This window comes from Camelus bactrianus, chromosome 1 (assembly GCF_048773025.1).
Source record: "Camelus bactrianus isolate YW-2024 breed Bactrian camel chromosome 1, ASM4877302v1, whole genome shotgun sequence".
Taxonomy (NCBI): Eukaryota; Metazoa; Chordata; class Mammalia; order Artiodactyla; family Camelidae; genus Camelus; species Camelus bactrianus.
Window position 1 is genome coordinate 13,518,202 of NC_133539.1, and position 13,309 is coordinate 13,531,510.

Below are 13,309 nucleotides of genomic sequence, written 5' to 3' on the forward strand. Positions count from 1 at the left end.
AATGAATGAATGAATGAATGAGCTGCCTTCTAGATGGGACAGATCCTGCTTCACAAAATGCCCTCTGTTCTGCTGAGCTCTTGTGTGGTTTTATCAGTGCCGATGGTCCAAAGCCACCCTCAGGGTCTGAGAGTGGGGAGAGCTGAACGGCTCCACAGATTCCCGAGTGCGCTCTGGAATGGGGACTCCCAGGAAATCGGGGGGAGAAGGGAAGAGAGAGCTGCCAGCGAGCTGGCATGAGGCTGAGACCCAACACGAGGTGGGGCAGCCTGTGAAAAATTCCCCAGTGGAGGGCAAGTCCTCCAGACAGAGCTCTAACAGGATTCACCTTGAAGCTACCTGTATTGCTGGGAAATAAATACATCATTTCCCAAATTTTCAAAGCCTATTCTACTCATAAAAGCCTAGAGCCAGAGGTATCTTTTTTACTGAAGGATAGTTGATGAATGATATTACATGTTACAGGTGTACAATATAGTGATTCACAGATTTTAAAGGTTATACTCCATTTATAGTTATAAAACATTGGCTCTATTCTTCGTGCTGCACAATATATCCTTGTAGCTCATTTTATACATAATAGTTTGTACCACTTAATCCCCCACCCCAGGGGTATTTTATTTGTTTGTTTATTTACTTACTTACTTTGCTTACCTACTTATTCATTTGAGTGGAACTAAAGGAAGTTATGGAGTTGAGTGGATCCATCCACAAGGTGTAAAACAGCACAAGACAATGATAAGCTGAACTATTTTGATGGAAGCAGGTACCTAAGACAGGGTGACCAAGCAGTCCCACCACAAACACCCACACTCACACTCCAGAAACCCACCAGTTTAAGGAGCGCATTCGATAAGTATGTGTTGAATAGTTGATAAGAACTTTCATAGGATGTGAATGAAAGTTTGAGTCAATCTGACTTTGATCTCAAGGGCCAGAAGACCCAATATGGAAGGCGTACAGATAAAAAAAACTATGGGAGAAATTAAGTATAATTTCCTATGGCTCGTCAGTCATTATCAAAAGCAGGCTTCAAGACTAGGTATCTTAACTCCAGGTCCATATGCTTTCTGTTCGTCCCTAAGGTCTTCTTCTGAAAAGGCCTGGATTTGTGCCTGAGTCGTTGCTAAATTTGTGCAGTTCCTTTAGCCCTTAAGTGCATACTTTGTCTTTACCCCATTTAAAGTACGTTTGCTGCTGTCTGCTCTCCTAGACCCTATTGAACATAAGGCTAGTCTATGAAGTGCTTGGACTAGCCAAATTCTCCTGTCTTATCTTAGCAGCTTGATCTCCTTAATGTATATGTGCTCCCTTCCTCATCCTGGTAAGTTTCAAACCCCATCCTTGATTCCACAACCAGCTCCCCTCCCAGATGCCGCTTATTTATCTGTTTAGCCGAAACAGAGCTGTTTGAGCAGATACCCAAGATTCTAGGAATGGTATGGAAGACTTCTTGGCAGATTAATTTTTTTCCACCATTTCCAACAACAGACACTTCAGATATCAGAAGCCAAGCACGGGAATTGAGGTCTTCTAAAAAAAAATTGGATAAAAGTCTCAGACAAGACCAAAATATGATGTTTAAAAAAAATTTTTTTTAAGAAAAATTCATTTGAAAGGAACTAGTAGTGATCCTGTTCACTGAAGGTTATCATTTAAATCAAAGCAAGTAAAACAGAAATTTACTCATTTCACAAAGGAAAATTATTTGAAATGAACAATCCAAAGCAAAGGAAAATTATTTGAAATCAACAATCCAAAGCAAAAAGATTCAAAGTTTCTGAGGTGGATCAAAGAGGTATAACTTTAGAAAGATTAAATTATAGTGGATATTTCCATATTTAATAGTAATCTGGGTATTATTCACAGGATTTCCTTGCCAGAGATTAATATCACACCAGAAACCTACCTATCAAGATGGTATCTAGGAAATTATTTAGGTCCAGTCTCCTGCAAGAAGGAAATTTACTGTTTAGGAAACAGCTGGCTTTCTGAACAGTGACAAAATGTCAGCTAAGATGGGGAGAAGGAAAACTGTCTGCTGAAAAGACAGTTATTTTTAAATGGAAAAGGAATATGCTGTAATCGATTTTTAAAATCTTTCCCATTATCTTGTTTAAACTTCTGAACAGTGTAGATAACAGAAGTGAGGGAGAAGAAAAAAAAGTGTTTGGACTTAAGCCCAAGGTAATACTTTGTTTTCAAACCTGAACCTATGTTCCCACTAGGGGCAAAAGGGAGGCTGGAGTCTGGGGGACGAGTTCATGACTCTCAGCGTGGCCTGCCCCTCTTTTAAATCCCTGGCTGTTTCCCTTCTTGTAAACTTTCCAAAAGCCCTTAGGCCCACTGCCTCCCCATGATTCCTCTCCATATTTTTCCCTTAACCTCCTACACTCCAGCTGCTGGGAGAAGATCTTCCCTTAACCTCTTTACTCACTCTGTCCCTAGAGAGGTGGAATGACCTAGCTGATTGATAAAGTTGGGGGAAATAACTGGCTGTCCTCCACTCTGCATGGTCCTTCTTCCCCTTGGGACACACCTGTCTCCAAATAGCACCATTGTGCCTCACCCCTCCTAACCCCCTTGCTCATCAGAGAGGAGTCAGTACAGGTGGTGCTGTGCTGCTTCGAGGAAAATCTCTCTTCACAGAAACCAGGAGTGGGGGGAAGGTATCTCCCTTTCACAGGAAACAAACTGATCATGTAAACTTGCCTCACTCTGGAGTTCACACCAGGCTCTCTCTCCAAGTTACTCCTTCAACTACTCTTTATTGAGGTTTTATTTTGGTTTTCCATTGACCGTTCCTTTTCCTTTCTCTAATTGTTCACAACTCAGGAAGGGACTATGACATGCTCCTCTAGAAACCCAAGATTGTAGTGGGGCAGGGCAGTGTTTGGAGATACTGAGAAATCAAAATCAGAAGAACAGAATTTGGGTAGTAAAACACACGTGTGATCTGGAACCTTGTGGAGGCGCGGCCCATAGCGGAGGCATGGCCCATGGCGGAGGCGTGGCCCATAGCGGAGGCGTGGCCCATAGCGGAGGTGGCGGATTTCACCTTGTGGTGTGCGGAGGCTTGTGCTCGGCCCAGTGGGTTTTCACAGCACTGACGTGCAGGTGGCCTGGGTGAGAGGTTTTAGACCAGCCTGTGAGCATTCTGAATCTGGAAGGTCACTGTAGCATATGGTATTCTTCTCACAAAATGAGACTTTCTGTGAAGTCCCAAATGCCCTCTTCGGGGCCTTGAATAGGCTGAGCGGACATACGGAAGCATCGGGCGCTAGGACCTCAGCAGACGTGTGGGTTGCCTTTCACTGGAGTAACATCATTCCTTCCGAGACTCAGAAGTTGTACTGGCCCCACACCAAGAATCTAATGACTCCGAGTTAACAGAAACGCAAGCAGGACTGTCACAGCATTCGTGCCACCTGGTCTTAAAGCGAGCCGTCAGAGCAGTCATCGCAGAAGACAGTACCTCGTGTCCCCAAAGGCTGTGGTGGACACTCAGGGGCATGGAGGGATTCCTCACATCAGTTTCCCCTGATGCCAGTCAATGCCCGCTTGCTAGAACCGACTGACTAGGAACTTAAACTCAATCGGCAGAAATACTGCCCGCACAGCTCACCCCCTACACACACCATGATGGACTGCAAGAGCCTTAGAAGTTGGGTACCACGTGGCATAAACTAACTTGCAGGCAGCAGGCCTGCGGGTGTCTGAAACACTAACAGCTCTGCAGCCTTACAAGCCAAGGCCCCCAGGAGCTGGCCTTGAACCCGGGCAGGCAGCCTCACGGCACCGCCGCTGCAGTTTCCAAGGAAAACGACTTCACAGGGCTTTTAGGCAGAGTTGGGACGACTACGTGCTGCTTCCTTCAGAGCAGCTGGGTCCCACACACTAGAGTGCCAGTAAGGCTCTGGCTTTTAACGGATGGTGCCAGGCCAGTGTCACCAACCTACTCTCACTGCCTGAAATTCTCTGGCACGCAGGCCCAGGGAGGGAATGGCGAGGGGCTAGCCTTGGATCCATGCCTGTCTTTCATTGCCTCTGGATTGCTTAAGTCCACGTAAAGGGAAAAATATCCCCAGGGGACAGTCTTCTTAGGCCTCACCATTGCTTTGCAAGGGGCAGCCTACCCTTCAGTGAGGCTCATGCCTGAAAACGCCTGTTCACACAGGAGTGTAGCCTCGAAGCCCCTAGAGGGAGCCCTTGCTCAATTTGGCCTGGAGGCAAGGAATACCCTGTGGGAAGGGGAGATGTAAATACGGGCCTCTCCCCCAGAAAGGAGCAACGCAGAAGGCCAAAATAAGCCTCCACACAAAAGGCAAGATCGCCCCCAACTGAGACAACACGAGGCCAGAAGACCCTGATCTGGACTGCCACTAGCCTGAGCCGCTGCTGGAAGCCTGATTACAAGAGCCTGCTTAGAAGCTGAATGACAGAACTGACTCAGGTAAATTTTTAAAAATTAGGGACTGAAAGAGACAATATTCCTTTAAAAACCCTACAGCACTACCTAAAGACTAAAATTAAATCCGAAGCAAGGCTAAAATCTGTGCTTCCTTCAATACCTGACTGCTGGGAACTTCTTTTTTCAGGCGTGATAATGAACTCATCAAAGATTTCCTCATACAAACGCCACAGTCATACTTGCCTACTTATCAAAAGGCTCAAGTTAGCAAAGTCATATGAGTGGTGAAAAACTGGAAGTGGAATGCACAACTCTATTCAATCAGAAGCAATTTCAGAGAGTTTTATTGAGCATCTAACATTTCTAGTTTTGCTACATTTGGATAAGCACATTAAGAAGAAAGTGTAAATTAAATACTATGAAAGTTCACTTTTAATGAAACATGATCTTAATCGGATATGGATATACAAATTTAGTGGTTTTATTGCATTGTTAGAAAATTATATTATGAAAGATACAAAAAAAATCAATAGCTGTTATTATTTGTTTATTTTACAATCAGTATGCCATCTTTTACCATTATGGCTTTACATTTTCATTCTGCCCAACAGGTTTCAAAGAATAGTTTATTACATGCCTTAATAAAACACTTAAAATATTTACAAATTCAAAATAGATGTTTCATAACTGAAAAAAGTTCACCTGAGAATTCATTATAACATTGCCCATTTTAAAATTATTTTCCCAAGTTGTTAATGCGGCTGAGTGTCCACATGCAACCTGTATCGTCTACTGCATCAAATATGTCTGATTCCTCATTTTAAATTAGTTAAGCATTAAGCTATAGTAAATTACGTGATAAAAGGTACAGATGGAGAACTAAGATTTATATCATATTTGTTTTGAATGTAACAATTTAACAGCAAATTATTTGCCATAGCTGCAGGATTCAAATAACAAAAAAATAAAATCTTAAGGTAAGGTTATTTTACTGAGTTAGACCTAACAGCTTTTTAGAAATCATCAAGCAGTGAGAAGACTAACTCATAAAATAAAGAACAACGATCATGTGAATATGCAATCTACAAACTGAAAACCACCTTGCCAAAATTCTGCATGAAGGAAAAGATATACACTGTATACACATAATCCTGTCATTTGTCTCGGCAGCCTCAAAAAAAAAAAAAATCAACTTAAATTTCCTTATAAAAAAAACCTTCTTTAGAAGTTAATGGTAAAATAGGCGTAAGTGTATAATGCTATGCGATATATAAAAACTTTCCCCACTTTATGGCCAAAAGACAAAGATAAAAAAATTTTTTTTCTCTCTCTGTCCCTCTGGATTACAACTTGAAAATCATGTAGGTATGAGGTAGTGTAGTTCCTTGTATTACATGCTGGCTATGAAAAGTAATGCAATATTTTATGAAATATTTCACTTGGCCAATAATCAGAATACCATTAAAATAAACCCTTAATGCTAAACTGTTTATATGTAGAGAGAAATTTAAACCAAGTGCTCTAGAAGTCATATTTAAATTCTGGAGACAGCTAGGTTTTATCATAAAATAGGAAGTAATCTTTCAAAGCAATTATTTACAGTAGCAATTAAAGCAAAAGATTACTTGACATTTGCACATACACGAACGGATATGACAAACAGCCAAGTGTACACTGAGGTAGGAAATCAAGGAGTCCATTGGCTTGTATAAGATTTTACAATTTGTAAACCAGAAAAGGTTTTATATTATTTTATACTTTGAAGTTAAAATTTAAAATTACAAGTATCAGAGAAATAGCTACATGGGGTTACACACACAGACACACACACACACACACACACAAATCTTCTGTAGTATGGGATACATTATCATAGGATTATCATTCTCCCTGACAAATTCTTGAGTGTACTTATAAAAGCTTCTAGAAAATAAACAAGCCCAACTAGTTTTCTCTTACAACAACTAAGTCGATAACAGATAACATACAGACCACTGAAAATACAGTAGCAACCTTCCCTAACACCACCTGACCAAGAAAAAGGGTAACATTTGACAAATTACTCTGAAATATGGAGTCTGGTCCCCATACACTCTGCCAGGAAAGGCCGACTTGCTTAGACCCATTCCTGCAGGGCAGACGGCTGGCTCCCCCATTAACTACACAAGCCCTTCACTAGACTCAGGACGCCATTTAGAAAAGTCTCTCTCTCAGGTTGTTTGATCTTGGTGAAATGAAGTACTTTCTACCCAAACACTATAAATTACTCCCTTGTATCCTTTCAAACTAGGTTCTGCAAATGTTTCTGTGAATATGCAATTTTTTTGCATTGTTCAGAGGTCCATAGCTTTCATTTGACTCCCAAACAAGTCGGTAACAGCGGAATGGCTAAGAACCACTGCAAAATGTTACAGGGTAGGTGCTCAGATTATAAAAAAAACTATTTTAAAGCAGGACTGAATAAACACAAAGACTGATTTTAAAATGCCCAAGTCCAAAATGATTTGTGTGCCCTTATACACGAGATTTGGGGAAGCGAGCAAGATTAAATCTGGCTTCCAAATTTAAACCCACAATGGAACAAGATCAAACTTCATCCTATTTCACAAACCTGCACAGTAATAATGCATTTTTACAAATAAACCATAGGGCTTCAAAAACGGATGAAAAATGAACTGCCACTCCTGATAAATGTAGACAATTTTTTTCTCCTGTGATATCTGGTTTTCTCATGTGGGTGACCTCTGCTGGGCAGGCAAACAGTCCTGTATTTTGGTGAGCTCTCCAGGATTCTAGGAGGGGATAAGACGGTATTGCCAATGTGTGCGCTCAAGCCACCGTACCCTGAGTCCTATTTCTTCTTCCAAAGGGACAAGAATGCCAGGAAACAGAAAGATCATGATGGACCCAGATGTGGAAGAGACTGAAGAGAAAAAAAGAAAAGAGGGAAATGACACTTATCTACTGCTGACGCAGCCAGAACTCTTTTACAATGTTGAGGAGGAACAGAAGTCCCTGCTGGAGGCCACCCGCCTGCCTGTTCCCTAACTATTCCGGGACCCAGGAGCACAACACGGGCCGACCCATTCCTGGTTTCAGCAGGAGCTGAAGAGCAAAGCGCCAGGACTCAGGCAAGGCGTTTCCTTTATCTTTTCCACACCGCAGTTCTACGCAAACAAGCCCAATGCTGACACCCGACTTCTCAGCAGGCCTGAGCTCTTTCAGCGTTACCTGGGGAGAAATTTCCTTTTAAACCAGTGCACTGTGAGAGCGTCGCATTATTAAACTTTTGCGGGTTGCTTCCTTCACAGAAACTATCTGCAGACACTTCACACTGTTTAACTGTGGTTGGATACGCTGCAGTTTTCATTTATTCTGAACACTGGCTAGAGTTATTATTTATAGCTATTATTCTTTAAAAACATGAGTTTTCGAAACTTTTCTACATTTTCACGTGTGATTTTTTTGGCATCCAGGAGGCAAGTCATTTCTGCATCTCCTGCGGGAACCGAGGAAAAGTCAAGGGTGGACTGCAGAGAGGTGCCCTTAACAGCAAGGAGAGGGGAGGAAACAACACTGCTAAGAGCCAAGGGCTGTCCTAGGCTTTCAAGACAATGTCCGAATTTCAGTAGAAACTGAGCTGGTGTGAAGGACGCGGACATAGGGTTACTCATCAGTAGTACATTTGTCGGTCATCTGCTGACAGAAATCCGAGATGCCACCGCCCTGGCGACAGGGCTCCCTGGGCGTGGCCTGCTCCGGGGGGGCCTCGTCGGCCTTGGCCTTGGCGCTGGGGAGGCGAGGGCCTGGTTCCCCGGCGGCCACAGGCCCTTCAGGTAAACTCAGAATCGACGGCAACGCGAGCTCCCCATCAGGAGGGCTCTTTCCTTTCTCGGAAATTAAAAAGGAAAGTGGGCAGTCGGAGGCCGAGTACTTGGCGAGTATCTGTATCTGCTCTGGACTCAGAGCTGCTTCCTTGCAGACTTGCTGGCAAAGTCCGGTCAGGTTCTGCTTCGTCTCGCCCAGAGTTGACAAAATGTGATCCCTTTCCTTCAGCAAGCTCTCCTTTTCGTTTTGCTGCCAGGGCGAGAAAGAGACACAGTGAGTTGTGATTCTGAGCTCTGTCAGCATCCCTCAGGTGCTCACACACTCACCTCCACGGCGTCTTCTCGTTAAATAAGAGCACATGGACTTTCTCCTGTCAACTCAACTCAAAAATGTATTAAATACGTCATGTCCATCACCCCCTCACCCCAAATTCAGATACATGTACCTTGGGATTCAGAGTTTTTCAGATTTTAGAAAGAAAATATGGATGCACACATAATGTCTCTAGCAGGGTCTCCAGGCAGTACCCCACTATCAAACACCTTTCTGTTTCTAAATAAAACACATTAAAATAGCAATGCACAAAGTAGGGTAAATAAAGACTCTCCACAACCTGATGTCAGTCTGTCAGGTTTTTGGTCAAAACTGTTTGTGACAAACATGCACAATCTTAGAGCTTTCTGGATTTGTGGACTGCAGATAAACAAGGGTGGACTTTTCGGATGGAAAATATGGCCTCAAAAGGCACAACCGCAGAGATCATTACTCCTGCAAGACTGTAATAATGACTGACATTTGCTGGGCATTTACTCTGTGCCAGATACTGTGTTAAATGTTTTCAAATACACAATCTTAGCTACAGTCCTCATAATGGCTTTGATTTCAGGAATATCAAACCCATTTTATAGATGGGATTCAGAGTTTAAAATCCCAGAGTCAGAAAGCTAGTGGGTGACCTAGTGGGTGAAGTGTGAAGAATTGGGGGGGGGTGATTTGTATTTGTTAATTATTATTGTTATTCGTGCTGTTATTATTTTCACTTTAAAATTTATCCCTGCAGGAAAGTCTGCCCACAGAATTTTTTTCAAATTTTCCTGGTTCCTGCCTTTCTGTCCACCACGGTCACCCTGACAGCACATCGTTTTCTACCAATGCCCCACCTCATCCTTCCCATTCCACAACGGCTGCGCTCCTAAGCTAGTACAAGCTAGAAAACCAAATGATCCAGCTGTTTATAAGGTAAGAGTAAATAAATGTTGATAGAGGGTCAAAGATTTCTCTTGTGCAATGTGTGACAACTCTCTTAGCTTTCTGCTTGTTGGCAGGTTTCTGGAGAGCTGAGCTGTTGAATGTTGCCAGTTAACATTTACACAGGTTATTTCATAGTAACCATCTACAATGGCCAACCTCTAAATAGATTCTTTTCTGGGACAGAAATGGCTAAAAGGGTAAAAAGAAATTTGCTTTGCACAAAAGTACTACTACAGTTTTATATAAAGGTTTTTCTATAAAATTCTGTGTAAATCCAATTATTGGTAGTTTTTAAATAATTTAAGGTCATCTAATATTTTGAGAAAATGTCAATGAATATAAAGCACTAAATTTTATACTGCAAGGTATTCTCCAAGTTGTTCTAGTTTGAAAAAATAGGTAGAGGCCAATAAAAAATATACATATACACAAAATAAATAAAAGCAGGATCAATGTTCAGCAAGTACATTTTTCTGTACAGAAAGTTTGTCAGCTGTAGCCTTCAAATAAAATGAGTCTGCTGGGCTTGTAGGGCAAACAGTGCCCACCACCTGGTCAGAGAATAAATATATTTAATGCAATCAGCACCCACTTCTCTGTATGGCCCTTCAGCAGCCATTCCAAATGAGCATGGAAACAAAGCTTCCAGAAGAAAATAAGAAACGTTTTCCTCAGTCACATCAATATTCAGCCAGAGACTCCTCTTATCAAAGTTGGGATGAATCTCGGCCCTAAGTAGCAATAGACAAACTTTCAACTGTTGGCTGGTCTTTTAAATTAAATATGGTTAAGCAAAATAATGAATATTTGAACTTCCTCCCAGAAATCAGAACTACTACTTAACCTACAGATACTATGAAGATGACTTTATAACTTCTGTATCTTTTGATAATATTAATACAATCTTAAAATATTCTCACTACCACTCTCCTAAATAAAAGATGACACCACTGTACTCTAAGTATGTCCCATACAAGATGGCTTGCTTCTTCATAACAATTAAAACCAACAGGTCCAACCCTGAAAGTCTACCATGATTATTTCTATAAATTAAATGCTCCCTTCTGTTCCTCTGTACTTTAAGCTAACTCCTACAAGGGTTAAGTTTCCAGGCAGTTAGCTGATTTTTCCATTTTACTCTAATTTTAAAACACAGATTTACTTCAATAGCACTCAGTTTAATAAAAGTAATTCAACTTAATCACTTCATGATATCATTATTAAAGACACCTCCCAAACATACTACCAGTGTCCTGCTCCCTATTTCTACAATATACTTGAATTTTCTTAAAATGCAACCCTATGAATCTCAAGTACGAAGTCCTGTGGCTTTAATCACAGATCTATTTTTTAAAAATGAATCCTGGTACTATTCTGTATTTTATGGCAAGAAAATAAATGTACACCCAAATCCATATTTTCAACAGCTAGTGTACAATATTCATTCAAATATAAGAGTTTTTTTTAAAAAAAGATTCCAAATATAACTCACCCAATAAAGATTAGGAGTGGAAGAATTTGGCACCAAGAAAGCCAGATGACAGTGACAATTTATTTTAGGTTAGAGACTCACAGCTAGAAAGTGATGACTAATAGTCCCTTATGACGCAAAACCTCTGCACAGACAGTTCATAGAAATACACAAATGAGTCTTAAAAATATGAATAAAAGTGCTCAATTTCATTCATAGAGAGATAAAATAAAAGCTACCATAAGATACCAATCCTCTCAGTCAGACTACGGAAAAAACAAAAGCAGACAACAAACTCTCTGCCTTGGTTGTGGGCAGACACGCATTATTTTTGCTGGTGGGAAAGCAAAATGCCATAACCCCTACTGAAAGGAATTCAATAATACCTAACAAAATTGCATATATATTTGTTCTTGATCCAACAATCCTGCTTCTAGGAATCTGTCTTAAAGACACATCTTATTAAACGCTAAAATAAACAAGGTACAAAGTTATTAACTACAGTATCCCAAATGTCCAATAAGAGACTGGTTTGGATTAACTGTGCTGCAGCCACAACTGAGCACTAGGGAGCTTTAGCAAGAACGACAACCACTTCGAACTAAGAAAAGCACTTCCTGGAAATCACTTAAGTGAAAACGGTAAAATACACAATGGTATATATATAGAATACTTCTCTGTAGCAGAAAGGGTAATGAAAATACACATAAAATATTAATTTGCTTTTAGAAAAGAAATACAAGAAAAAAAAATCCAGGAATTAATGAGAAGTGTTATAGCTATGAATAGGGGACAGGGAGAAGATGAGATCCAAGACTTTGGAATAACTTTTTTTAAACACAGTTTTAACTTTTAAACCATGTAGACATTTTACATATTCAAAAATTAAACTTAAAAATGTGAAGAGTAAATCCCAGTAATAGAAATAGAAACAAGTTCACAGTATATCAAATTGCTAACATAAACAAAGAATTACTTTGAATAACTTCTAAACTTTAAACTTCAGTACTATGGTATATACATTCAGGGACAAAGAAAAAAGCAAAGAAATCTTACATTTTACTCAATTTATTATTAATAGAATATTGACATTATAACTTTACAACATATATAGGATATATATATGTATTTATCAAATAATAAATACATTAATATAATTGGAAGCCAAGATTTTCCCTATAATGAAAAGAGATAAAACATAAATATATAAAAGAAGTAAAAAGACAAAAGCTCTGTACAATTAAATTTTGATTGGAAATATCTGCATGAACTCATGATTTCTAACACTTTTATTTATTGAAGAATGATATACATACTGACTGCACTCAAGATTTTATACACACACACACACACACACACACGCACAATTTCCCAACATTTCCAGGAGCAAGCATGCTTCCTAGTGTCTAATACATGTTATAAGAAACCCGGGACTTTTAGAGAAAGCATGATTCCCAATCTTAGGACAAGAGAGGTACAAGGTGAGCCTATGACATGCCGTTCTAGGCGGCACCGAAACACTAATAGGGTCATGTCAAAAGCACACAGCAGCTGGCTGAGGGGGGCTGGCTCTCCCTGGCCATGTTTGAAAAAAAATGTCAACATCAGGAAGACCAATAACCATTATAAGTTTAAAAAATTAAATTAGAAAAAAATTAATCCACTGGAACACAGTGACACAGAAGAGGTGTGTTGGGAGGGAGGGAGAAGAGGAGGGAAGGAAAATTCTTTTTAAAGACGAATACCAATAAATGTAAGTGGAAAGACAGCATTTGAAAAACCACAATTCTGCAGCCCCGACTTGTAAAGGCCATCAACGTGTGCTTAAAACCAAAGGTACTGGGGAACTGGATATTCGCAAAGGCCCTAATGAACACACAGAGATTACTAAACAATTACAAAAGCAAAAGAAATTTTTTTGAAAATGATCTGGCAACTCGAGGGTGCTCAGGTGGGACACCCTGACACTGCGCCTCCCCAAGTGATGCAGTACCAAGGACACACCGATAAAAGTTTAATCTCAGCCGCAGAACTCTCCTTTTTGCAGTTTACACGAAACACAGGGAGTGGAGGAAGGAGTTCAATAAAACCAAGGGGAAACAATCAGACAAACATAAAAAGCAGGACTTTTAAGAGAAATCTGGCCTGGACTCTTCAAAAAGTTACTGTCATTTAAAAAAAAAAAAAATGAGAGGGGAGGCAGATTTATTCTATTTAGGAAACCAAAAAGGCAGAACCAAATGTGTCATGTGAGGACCGGATCCTAGTCTGAAAAGAAAAAAGAAAAATCACATAGATGTAATATATTTTAGGAACAATTAGGGTAATTTGAATAGGGACTACATATG

The 13,309-nt window shown here is 40.3% G+C and overlaps 1 protein-coding gene across 6 annotated transcripts in view; it reads right to left on the minus strand.

The window, feature by feature from the left end:
• BACH1 (BTB domain and CNC homolog 1) overlaps positions 1–13,309 on the minus strand; it is a 53,715-nt gene that overhangs the window by 7,653 nt on the left and 32,753 nt on the right. For 5 of the 6 annotated variants that reach the window (XM_074360791.1, XM_074360798.1, XM_074360806.1 and 2 more), the window contains one exon: positions 4,740–8,488. The exons of the other annotated variant lie outside the window; for it this stretch is intronic. In XM_074360791.1, coding sequence (XP_074216892.1) covers positions 8,078–8,488 — 411 coding nt within the window. In that variant the 3' untranslated portion in view covers positions 4,740–8,077. Of the gene's footprint in view, positions 1–4,739; positions 8,489–13,309 lie in introns of those variants that run through there. 6 annotated transcript variants of the gene reach the window in all.